We start from the raw sequence: 12,517 nt of genomic DNA on the forward strand, positions 1-12,517 counted from the left end.
CTAATACAAAGCCATAATAATTGCAAATAAATTGTGCCAGTTGGGTTGGGAAAGGCAATGAAAGCTGGAGTAATGGAAATAATGATTAGTTTCTTTGAGTGCTTGTTCATGTCAATTCCAGTCAGGTGTGCGCGCGCGCACGACAGCCAGAAGATTTTTCCCCTAGCAGTATCTGTCGGGTCGGTCCGGGCGCCCCCTGGAGTGGCGCCATCATGATGCTCAATATGGGGCCCTACTGACTCGCCATCCCCTCAGTTCCTTCTTACTGCCAGTGAGCATTAGCTGGAACTTCCCCTTGCTCTTGTAGTGATAAGTGCATGTGGCAGTCTGTATGTAGTTAGTGTTAAGTAGTTAGTAGGTACTTTACTTAGTTCTTAAGTTTCCTTTGGAGGTGTTTCCCCTCCAGCACTATCCCAGCGCTAGGGCATCCCGTGGTCTGCTGGCTTCAAAGGTCTGCGGCAAGTGTATGCCCAGAAGTGATCCTCGTACTTCGTGTTTGGGGGAGAGCCATCAAAAGGATTGCTGTATGATCTGCAGGGGGTCAGAAGCAGGCCTTTTGAAGGTGTGAACAAGGAAGACGCACCAGAACTTGGACTGGATCCAACCCGCCTTACCTTCTCGTCCCGACTATCCCCTTTCTACCCTGTATGGGCCCATATCACATCGGACTGCTGGGTGCTCTGCATAGTAGAGAGGAGATACTCCCTCCAATTCTCTGCCCTTCCATCACCCTTCCCTGTCCCTCTTCAGGGACCCTTCTCACAAGCAACTCCTCGGACAGGAGGTGCACTCCTATCGCTAGGAGCAGTGGAAGAGGTTCCTCAGGAGCTGAAGGGCAAAGGTTTCTGTTCCCAGTATTTCCTAATACCAAAAGCCAAAGGTGGGCTAAGGCCCATTCTACACCTGCAAGAGCTCAACAAGTTCATGAGGAAACTGAAGTTCCGCATGGCCTCTTTGGCCTCCATCATCCCTTCCTTGGATCCAGGGGACTGGTATGCTGCCCTTGACTTGAAGGATGCGTACTTTCATATAGCAATTACACCGTCCCACAGGAGGTACGTCAGGTTTGTGGTGAGAGGCAAACACAACCAGTTCACAGTCCTCCCCTTTGGCCTGTCAGCGGTGTCTCGTGTGTTTACCAAATGCATGGCGGTTGTGGCTGTGTTCCTGCGCAGGCGGCAGATACAGGTGTTCCCGTACCTCGATGACTGGCTGATCAAGGGCCACTCCAGGGCTCAAGTGGAGCTACAAGTCAACTTCATAAGAAAGACGTTCGATGAACTGGGCCTTATCCTGAACGTGGGGAAATCAACTCTCTCCCCTGTTCAGTGGATAAAGTTCGTAGCGGCAGTGCTGGACTCGACACACGCCAGGGCATACCTTCCGCAAGCGAGGTTTTGGCCCTGGGTGACATCATTTAAGTCTCAGGCATTTTCCAACCACCATAGCAAGGAATTGCCTGAAACTTCTAGGACACATGGCCTCTTCTTGTACCTCTGTGGTACAACATGCCAGGCTCAGACTCCGGCCTTTCCAATAGAGGAACTGTTGTGTTAGGGAGCATTTATTTCATTAGCTTTTTCAGGTCAAATGGCTAAATTGTGAGCTTGGCAGGTGGGTAAAGGAAATAATTTTTGGGCTACTTTGCATATAATTTTCAGTCTACAGATGTTCCACTAATGATGGGAGCATGTCAGAAAGTTTCAAATCCAAACTTTGCAGTTTCTTTTCAAATAGGGAAGGGGAAAAAAGCCTTAAAAGCATGATGACATGTTAATCATTCTGGCCTTTCCTGAATTGACATGTCCTCTAATGCTGGGATAAAACTTGGAGTTGCCAGAGATTAACAGCAGATGGCACCACTTCACTACTTGCCAGACCTTTTTTGCGGAAAGCTGCTGACCATGTTGGTATAACCAAGAGAGAAGAATCCTCTGTAGAAGTAATTAGATTTAGTCTCATTTCTTGTGCCTTTTCAGTATCCTAATTGATGTTTCATAAAGGATTTAAACATGGGTAGGATATGGGGGTGTTGATCGCTGATACATTCATATACGAGCTAAGATGGCTATGAAAAAGGAATATTGGGAGCAGAAAAGGCGCTAGTGAATCCCGTTAGTCTCACTTAGTAAGGAAAAGGCACCTAAACCCTGTCAACTAAGCATGGTGGCAAATGAGAAGAGACATGCTGTGAATTGGGCTGTTTGAGAAGCACTGGTAGCCACACTAAACTGTAAAGGAACCTGCTGTCCTCTTTTTCCCTAGCCTGCCATTGGCAGCTTGTTGCAAGCAGCTGGGCTGCTTGCAGATTAACTTTATCTGGAGGAAAACCAGCAGGTGATTAGAGAGACAAGGTGGATGAGGTAATATCTTTTATTGGACCAACTTCTGTTGGTGAGAGAGACAAGCTTTCAATCCACACACAGCTCTTCTTAAGATCTGGGAAAGTTACTCTGAGCTGCACAGCTAAATGCAAGGTGGAACAGATTGTTCAGCATAAGTGGTTAGCCCATATTCTAAGGCAGGGGTGCCCAACAGACAGCTCGCGGGCTGTACATGGTCCACCAGAGCATTTCATAACGCCCGCAGCCTGCTTCAACGCAATATACTAGAGGCTGATTCATTAGTGTTTTGTCGTCATGCTTACATCATTTTAGTTTACACCAGTGTGTAAATAAACAATATTGTACACAAAAGCTACCTATCTAAATACATATGAAACAAGCTGAACTTAAAATATAAATCAAGACAGGTGACTTTGAATCTTATTAAAATATGTAGAATTTGTTTGGCCCACACAAGGTTGTGCTTAGGTTTCTGTGGCTGTCCTGTGTAATAAGTTGGGCACCACTCTTCTAAGGGACCATTCAAGATAGAGGGGCCGGTTAACACCTTTGCAGTCATAGGACAAAAAGGGGTCATTGGTGGATTACAGATTTTTGTAATAAGCCATACATTCAGTGTCTTTGTTCAATCCATGTATATACCCCTGAACATACTTAAAATCACCTTCACCAAAGATGCTCCACCATTTTGGTCCTTGTTGGGTGCCAATCACAACATGTGGTATACCTCATGCAGTGCGCTAAATGCCCCAATAGCAACTATGTGGGTGAAACCGGACAATCACTACATGCTCGAACTGACACAGGAAAATGAGACGAAAAACTCCCTATCACCTCTGGGTGAATGATTTTTACAAAGTAATTGCTCTATATCTTTCAGTCCTCCTCAAAGAAAACCTGCACAACACTTTCAAATGTCGACTCTGGGAGTTTAATTTCATAACTCTACTAGACACTAAAAATCATGAACTGAACAGACACACTAGATTTATGGCTTATTACAACAATTTGTAACCCACAAATGTAAAAATCGGGACATTCATTTACATAACCCTGCCAGATTGCTCACTTACAGATGTAAGCGAAGCTGATGTAAATGAGCGTATTCTGCAGCAGAAAAGTGAAGGACTGGAGTAGTCGTCTGGGTTCTTTCAGTCTGCCACTCACTCTTGCTCTGTGGCTTTGGGCAAGTCTCACTTTCTTGGTGCTTTCAGTCTATAGGAAACTAGACTGTGTGTGGGCCTTTATGTTGCAAGAACCATTACTTTTTTTTGTTTAATACTTGGCTACTGTCCTGAGTAGCATATACTGTTGCTTACTTGGCAGAACACTTGCATGCTTCTCAGAGGTGTTAGGCTTACCTGATGCTTGCAAAACACTGTAAAAATGTATGGTTGAAAAATGCTAAGTAAGTTAAAAATATTATTATTGTATTACAGGGGCAGGAGTGGTCTCCCTATTCCCCTGTAAGCTATATCTAATAGTGACATCAATGACCTTCCCTTTTCACAGATGTCATCTGGGTGATCCTCAGCGTGGAGGTTGGAGGACTTTTAGGAGTAACGCAGCAGCTGTCATCCTTCGAAACGGAATTCAACACACAACCACATCGCAAGGTAGAAGGAAACTTTAACCCCTTCGCCTCTCCGCAGAAGAACAGGCAACCAGATGAAAACAACCTAAAAGACCCTGGGGGTTCTGAGCTAGGCACAATCAGCAAAAACACGTGGGGGCCTGCTCCTGACCAAATTGAACAAGATCAGAACGGACTGTCACAAAACTCTGTAAATCTCTCCCCCAGCAGTCACTCGAACAACTTGTCGGTAGTGACGTACAGTAAGGTAGGTGCCCTGGGAGAACAAGAGAATGGGTAGGTGACAAGACCATTGTGTGTATCGTGATAGTTCTTCTTCGTTACAAACTGTGAAGCCCTCCCTTCCGTCTCCGCCTGACCTGCTAAGATTTGAATATAAAACCGTCTAACTCTGCCAGCTCCTCACCTTATATTAAACAAAATAAAACACCCTTTTCATCCAGTAGATTCTACTAGGTCCACATTTTTAAAATCCTTCTTGATGTTAACCTAATCTTGGCTGGGTGCTGTAACTGATAGTGGTTGGAGCCCTCTCCAATATGGTTAAGAAGAAAGTCACAATATCTTCAGACTCAGATATAGGTGATTTAAAAAAAATACATCCTACACATCTTGGGATTCATCCAAAGAATTTTTTTGCTGTAACAAATGGGCAGGGGGATGCCTAGTTCAACATTTTGGTCTCAGGAGCCACTGTTCAGGAATAGTCAGTCCGAGGACCATTCCTGTTTGTGATCTTTTTTTGTCTCTATAATCATGTTTTAAAATCTCCTTAAGAAGCTTGCTTGATGGATGCTATACAAATAAGTTTGAGTGATATTTTAACTTTTTTTTAGATGCTTGTGTGTACAAATAAGTGAAAAATGAATTGCAGGATTATTTACACTTCAAAATCCTATTATTGCAAGAGGCATGTCTAGGTGTGTATTGTCCTATGTCCAGAATAGTTGATTTTAAAATCCTTTAAACATGCTTAAGTGTACTTTACACAGGCTATGTAGTTCAAGAATACTCAGTTGCTGTTTGCGTTAATAAAGTCCTAATGTTAGGAACTACAGTGCTGTAGATGAACTGGTTAAACTGCTTGTAATGTACAAATGGATCCATTCTATAGTACCCCACTTTGTACTGAGGTTACATATTTGTTCTAACTTTTACTTACAGCAGGTACCAAAATAGGAGATGCAACTGTACAGCAAACTATCAATTGCCCTCTTCATATTATACACCTCAGACCAACAGTTGTATGAGACTTATTGGGTCCTGCTTCAAGATGGAACTCAACAACCTTAGTTGGAGCTTGATTGCTCTGGGAATTGGGAATGATATAAAGCTTTTAATCTCTAGATTGCCAAGTCAAATCCAGCCTTAATCAGTAGTGACTGAAAGCTCTTACTGTCTGATGATTGCTTACTGTGTTTTGGTCCAGGCCCTGTGGACAGTGGCCTTATCACAAATCACTGCTCAGTCCCTATGGAGAGTCCAAGAACTAATGTACCTGTCAACTGAACTCTGCTTATCCCCATAAGTGGTCCCGCTGTAAAAGGCTGAGGCACATTGGTGGGATAATGTGGGGGAAGTTGACCTGTTGTTATTAGTGTGATGTATATGTTCTGTATCTAGAGGGCTGCATTTCCAGGATTGATAAGTGGACACCTTTAAGGAGTGTTTTAAGTACATGCAAAGAACTGAAATAAAAACTCATTAATTTAGCTGAGATACTGGACTAATCTGCCAGTTTTTCACCGCTACAGATGGAATCAAGTCTAGTTTATGTAACACATGACAACTTGGTTGTCCTAGTCTTAGAATATGTCCACACTTGCAAGTGAAGGTAGGCAGAGCTATACTAGGTTTAATCTAGCTACCCTGGGTAACAGTAGCAGAGTACATGTGGTGTCATGGGTTTAGGCATGGGTTAGCAGCCGGAGTCCTGCAGAGTCCCTGGGTATGTATTCCGGTTGCTTGTCCGTGCCACCACATGTACGGAAGGTATACCTGTGACCAATCACGCTTTCACTTGCAGTATACACAGACCCTTGGGAATAAATTTTCAGCTGAGCTTGGGCATTTTGTGCCTGCACATTTTGGTTGCAGAATTTGGTTATTACATACGTCTACTTTAGGGTTACCATATTTTAATAAAACAAAAGGAGGACACTCCACGGGGCCCCGCCCCAACTCTTCCCCTTCCCTGCCCCAACTCTGCCCCTTCCCCGCCCCAAACGCTCCGCCCGCTCCCCTGCTTCCCGCGAATCAAATGTTTGCAGGAAGCCTGACTCAGGCAGGCAGCAGGTAAGCTGGGGCAGTGGTGGGGGGCGCGAGGAGGTGAGGCCCCGGCCGAGCAGCTCCCTCCGGTGGCAGGCCCTGGCGGCTCTGGCCCTGGCCCTAGCGACTCGAGCTCAGCTCGGGCCCCAGCCGGCGGCCGAACACCCCCGGTCCCAGCAGCTCCTGGCCCAGCTTGGCTCAGGCCCCGGTTCCAGCCGAGCGGCTCCAGCCCCGGCCCTGGGTGAGCGGTGCCGGCCGGCGGCCGAGCACTGCCGGCCCCAGCGACTCTAGCCCGGACCCAAGCCCCACGACCCCTCTCTATTTTCCCGGACATGTCCGGCTTTTTGGATTTTCCTTCTGGACGGGGATTTGAGGACCAAAAAGCTGGACATGTACGGGAAAATCCGAATGTATGGTAACCCTAGCTACTTGATTGGCACCTGCTGTTGGGTAGGCAGGTGGTTACTAAGATTTGCACCTGCCATAAAGTACAGGTGCCAAAAATCTGGGTGTGGGGTTTTTGGTGGAAACAAATTGTGCTGTGAAAAGGGAGGCGGGGCTATTAAAATGTGTCATTTAGTCTCTGCTATGCATCTTCCCACAAGTCAAAACAACCATATATTTTGATACAGTATAGCACAACTGAGTTGCTACTCATTAAGAAGCCCAGACTAGAACAGTGTAGATGTTTTAAGCTTTAAATTAGTGTGTTGATGAGCTGTGTTGGAAACCCAACTGAAATACTAGGTACAGTAACTCCTCTCTTAAAGTCGTTCCAGTTAATGTTGTTAAGTTGATGATCAATTAGGGAACATGCTCGTTTAAAGTTGTGCAATGCTCCCGTCTAACGTCTTTGGCAGCTGCCTGCTTTGTCTACTGCTTGCAGGAAGAGCAGCCTGTTGGAGCTAGCTGGTGGGGGCTTGGAATCAGGGTGGACCGGCAGCCCCACTATCAGCTCTTCGCTCCCCTAAGTTCCCTGTGCTGCAGCTGCCCAGCAGGCTAGCAGTTGCCGGCATTCAGCTGTCCCTCCCCCCACTGCCATGTGCTGCTCCTGCCCTCTGCCTTGGAGCTGCTCCCAGAGACTCCTGCTTGCTGTATGGGGGGGGGGGGAAGTGGGGGGCTAATGTCAGGGTGTCCCCCTCCCCCTGCTCCTGCACCCCGCTTACCCCATTTCCATAGAGCAGGGGGGACATATGACAGGATTCAGGATGGAGGGAGCTTCCAGGCAGCAGCTGTGGTCTCAAGCAAGCTGATCTAATTAACAAGACAGTATACTTAAGACTGGGGTCAGCTACTTAAAGGGGAAATGCGCATCTCTCTGTCACACACAGGGTGTGTGTGTCTGTCTCTGTCTGCTATGCTCTCTCCCCTCCCTCCATGCCTGCTGCCTTGTAGAGTGAGGCTACATTAACGAGTTAACCCTTGAGGGCTTAGCCAAATGCTAGTTCATCATTTAGCAGTAAGGCATTCCTTGGAAAATATCCCACTTTCTGACTCCTCCACCTCAACCAAGCTTCACAATCATCATCATTGTGTACCAGTATTAAATTGTTTGTTTAAAACTTATACTGTGTGTGTGTGTATATACACCTCTACCCCGATATAATGTGACCCGATATAACATGAATTCGGATATAACACGGTAAAGCAGCGCTCCGGGGGGGCAGGGCTGCGCGCACCGGCGGATCAAAGCAAGTTCGATATAATGCAGTTTCACCTATAACGCGGTAAGATTTTTTTTTTTTGGCTCCCGAGGACAGCGTTATATCGGGGTAGAGGTGTATATACACTCTGTGTGTGTATATGTGTGTGTGTGTGTGTGTGTACACACACACACACACACTGTATACAGTCTTTTGTCTGGTGAAAAAAAATTCCCTGGAACCTAACCCCCTCATTTACATTAACTCTTATGGGGAAATTGGATTCGTTTTGCTTAAAGTTGCATTTTTCAGGAACATAACTACAACGTTAAGTGAGGAGTTACTGTATGTTGGGATAAATGTGGTGTAGCTATTTAAGGATAATCTCTTTCCCATATTGCCTAACTGTCTGGAAGGCAGTGACAGCTAATATGGTGGTACAAAGCTAGAAACAGACAGGAGCTACACCTTGGATGAGCAAAGCTAAAGGAAGAAGGGGCTAATTCCATGGGCAAGGGTTACATTCATCTCAACAATCTGGGCTAGTTCGTCATTGCTATCCATTTGGATCATGATCTGTTTTGACATGAGTCAGTCTAATCTAGTCCCAGGAGGCATGTGTACGGTGGTCAACCTGTCTTCTAGTGATTCCTTCTTCTGATTGACTGGAGTTTAGCTTATCCATTGCTTCTGACTTGTGATAACCATCACAAAAGATCCCTCATCTGCTTTCAGCCAAAAGGTAACTAATAATAGTTCAGAGGGCTAACCAACTATCATGGTTTCTTTTCCCAACACGGAAAATGATCACAGCCTACTAATCTGGTCTTGTCTTGCAGTGCTTGTGCACAAAGCTCAGAGTTTTGTTTCAGGCTGCCAAGAGATTTCCACTGTCTTTTGACAGAAGCTGAAGTGGACTGGGCCTTAATATTACTTAATTTGATTACCTCCTGCTTAGAATACAGGCCCCTTAAAGAGTTTCTGTGCTATTGATCATGTGCTGTTCTTTCCATGGTAAATTGGTATCTAAACACTACCTCGACACTTTAAAAGGTGACTTTCCAGCAGGAGACTGTCAATTGCAGGAACCTCTTTGCTAATCTATGCTTGTGTGTCACTGTATTTGGTACCTTTTCTAAAGGAAGCAAAAATGACAGCCTGTTGTGTGTTGAAATGGCTGACAAAGCTGGTGGGAAGCTCCTGGCAGAGTCTGTTGCGTGTTGACAGCATTTTGGGAATGCAGGTGGAATATTTTTGTCACATCCAGAATTTATTATTGGGTTGGCAGAACAAACTAAGACTGCTTCACACACATTACCTTGTGAAAGCTGGATGCATGTGTGATCTATCACCATCAGGAATTGAACACCTACACTGCATGGTGGTTTTTGCTGGGGAGGGACACTACATTCACAATCAAAAGCTCTGTGAGACTCTGGGATGTGCCAAGTGAGAAGCAGTAGGAGAGAATGACCAATCCTTCTGCATCTCATATCCTTGAAGTTCCCACCTCTGTTTGAGAACTTCCGTGGTAGCCAAGCAGGTATATGCTGACCTGCTTTGCTTGAAGTCATAAATCTGGCTTGTTACTTTTGTTTGAAATACACTGGGCTGATTGTCAGCTCAATAGTAACCTGCCTATCCCAAGTGAATGGTCTGATCAAATATTAGTGAAAGGTACAAACTAGTTTTAACCTCTTGGCTTCAGAATTCCTGCAAGCATGTTAGTGCCAAATACTCCTGTTGTTGCAAGGCTGATCTTTTCCTACCCAGACAAATGTCGTAGCTCCAGTTCTCATTGCCAGAAGGATTCCAATTTTCCAAAAGCGGTCTTCAAAAATCAGAACCACTGAACTCTTCCTCTCTGTTTCCTTTTCCATTCTGCTGTTTAGGTTTGGACTAAACTGGTGCAAGATCCGGTTGAAGATCTGAAAGCTCCAACTGGGGAGCAGCTGCTATATCGTTTTGTGGTCCTAAATAGGATAACTGTGGAAATAAAAAATGTAACAAAAAAAAAGTTTGTGACTGATTTTGATGCAAAGCACCCCAAATCTGTGGCAGAAGTTTTGTTATTACAGCCCCATTGTCTGTTGTTTAAGAGGAGATCTTGCTGGTGTTTTTGGAATGGGGGTGGAGGGTTTGGTGTGTGTGGATTCATTCACTTACTGAGGTGCCTTATGCCCTGCGCTTTTATCTAGGGCTTAATAAAATAGGCAACTGGTTTCCTCCAAACCAGGGCTGTTCTGAAGACCAACCAATGTCCAAGGCTGCTAGACTAAGCACTTTGCCTTGAAAAGCTGCCTTACCTTTTCTGCCCTAGGGAGAAAGGAGTTCAGAACTGGGTTTCCATTCCCAGAAATCATCAGGAAACTTCTCCATTCATCCAGTGTCCCTGGATTCACATGATCACAGTTCCTCTCCAGTGAATGGTTTCTGTAGACAGTGTGTCAAGTAAAGCAGAAGCTTTGACACCACGAGTTTCTGGATCCACATTTAAAATTTGCTTAGGTCCAGTGCTGTCACCCTCTTTTTGCAAGCTGGAAATCTTTCTTTAAAAACGTTTTTTCCCTAGGGAGGAATAACATGTAAGAGATTCACCCTGCACTTGGGTGGCTGTTTAAAGGGAGGTGGAGGGCTCCTTAGGGAAACTTCAGAAGTATTAAACCACTTCACCAGCACATGGTGTGCATGTACTTGTCACTCTGCCTCTCCATCTGGCTATCCCTTTCCTCTGGTGGGGGGGTGTGTGTGTGTTGGATTCTGTTCTGCGTGTCTGAGTAGTTTTTTGGGGGAAAGGGGAAACTACGTGGATACTTTAAAATTGCTAGATTCTTGTGCTCTCACGTTCTTAGCAGAGAAGGCTTTATCCCAGGTGGCGGTGACTTAACATTGTGGAACAAAATGGGAGAGCTGTTGTCTAATGGTTTGAGCATGAGGTTAGACGGCAGGAGACCTGGGTTTTATTTCTGGGTCTGCCACAAACTTGCCATGTCATCTGTTGAGTCCCTTAGTGAGCTCGTGCCTCAGTTTTTCTGCACTCATAAAATGGAGTGAATTCATTGCCATGTTTAATTAAGTACTTTGAGATCAACGGAGGAAGGGATGGGTGAGGTAGCTAGGGTTTGGATAAAATTTTCCAAAGCACCTAAGTCAACTTTTTAAAATTGATGCAGGCACTTAAGAACCGAAGTTTAATTGAAAGTCAATGTCAGAATGTCTCTGAGGCATTCTCTACACTAGGAAATTTTGTGGATAATTCCAACCAGTTCAGCAGTACCAGTGGAAGTATCTCTTTAGCCAAAGCTCTGGCAGGTTCCAGATTATAACAGAGATTGTGATTAAACCTGCTGGTGTAAAAAGTGTCAGAAGTTGCCAGAGTCTTGTCTGTGCTAAGACTCCCTGTAGTGCAGCTGAACAGGTGTAAATTGTCTTCTAAAATTCCCTAGTGTAGATAAGGCCCTAGTGACAACTTGACATACCATCTGCCACTGAGGCAGGCAAGCATCTTGAAATTTCACACACAAAACATTTGGAACACTGTTCTGTGTGGCAGTGCAGGCCATGGAGTGTGGATGTATAATGATCTTTGGAGAACCAAAATCATGTGTAAGGAGACTCACTTTCTCTAAAAACGTCAGTAGAATTTAATAAAATGCCAATATGATTTATTAAAACACTAAATAGAGGCACTCTGTACTACTTCTGTAGTATATTTCTCCCTCCACTCCCAATGGTTTGATCAACTCCTTCCTAACCTTGATGCTCCAGTTTGGTGGTAACGGGCCATCCCTATGAGTTCCAGATGGGTACCTTGGTTCTTGGACTCTCAAAGGCTGAAATTGTATAGGCAGCTTACTTGGCTCCAGCGTTATGGTGGGGAAGGAATAGCACCTTGTTTCTCTCTCGTATCTCCTATATCAGAGGTTTTCAAACTTCATAGCACCGCAACACCCTTCTGACAACAAAAATTACTACACGGCCCCAGGAGGGGGGACTGAAGCTTGAGCCCACTCAAGCTCTGCTGCCCTGGGGGTACCAAAGACCAAGGGGTTCAGCCTCAGGCATGGGGCCTGTAACCTGAGCCCTGTTGCCAGGGCTAAAGCCCTGAGACTTGGGCTTTGGCCCTGGGCAGTGGGGCTTGGGCTTCGGCCTTGGACCCCAGCAAGTCTAAGCCAGCCCTGGTGACCCCATTAAAATGGGGTCGCGACCCACAGTTTGAGAACCACTGTTCTCGATTCTAGATACCCACTCTCCAAAGGGGGGAGGGGGGGGATGTTCCCATTGTTCACAAAGTTTGAGCCTGAATTAGATATTTATTCTCCAAACTGGGTTAGTTGACTGCCATTATAGTTGAACTGACTTAAAGTGTGGAGAAGCCACAAGCTCAGCATTGCTGTTAGCCACTGTCCTGGGACAATCACACTGCTGCTTATTAGTGTCTGCAGGTTAAACTGTTTTATCCCCCTCCTCTGTGGACCCAGGAGTTGTCTTACCTGGCTGTTGAAAGACTAATGTAGATGCAATTAACTGGTTTAGTTAAATCAACTTGGAGGACAGCTGCATTGTAGGAAGATTATCTTTCCCAGTAGTCGTAGCTGTCTCATCATATTTGCATAGCATGCGTGGAACAAAAATAAAACTAAACACTCTGTTCTTCTGTTTGTATT

General features: G+C 45.3%; 1 protein-coding gene across 6 annotated transcripts in view; it reads left to right on the top strand.

Annotated features, from left to right (window-relative positions):
• The window catches only part of ILRUN (inflammation and lipid regulator with UBA-like and NBR1-like domains), a 50,129-nt gene that overhangs the window by 30,572 nt on the left and 7,040 nt on the right, over positions 1-12,517 (top strand). For 4 of the 6 annotated variants that reach the window (XM_054025449.1, XM_054025451.1, XM_054025452.1 and 1 more), the window contains 2 exons: positions 3,858-4,186; positions 9,743-12,514. In XM_054025449.1, the coding sequence (XP_053881424.1) occupies positions 3,858-4,186; positions 9,743-10,048 (635 nt within the window). In that variant the 3' untranslated portion in view covers positions 10,049-12,514. Of the gene's footprint in view, positions 1-3,857; positions 4,187-9,742; positions 12,515-12,517 lie in introns of those variants that run through there. The other 2 variants (XM_054025454.1, XM_054025453.1) reach the window with 1 other exon arrangement.

The sequence above is a fragment of the Malaclemys terrapin genome, chromosome 4 (assembly GCF_027887155.1).
Source record: "Malaclemys terrapin pileata isolate rMalTer1 chromosome 4, rMalTer1.hap1, whole genome shotgun sequence".
In the NCBI taxonomy this organism is placed as follows: domain Eukaryota; kingdom Metazoa; phylum Chordata; order Testudines; family Emydidae; genus Malaclemys; species Malaclemys terrapin.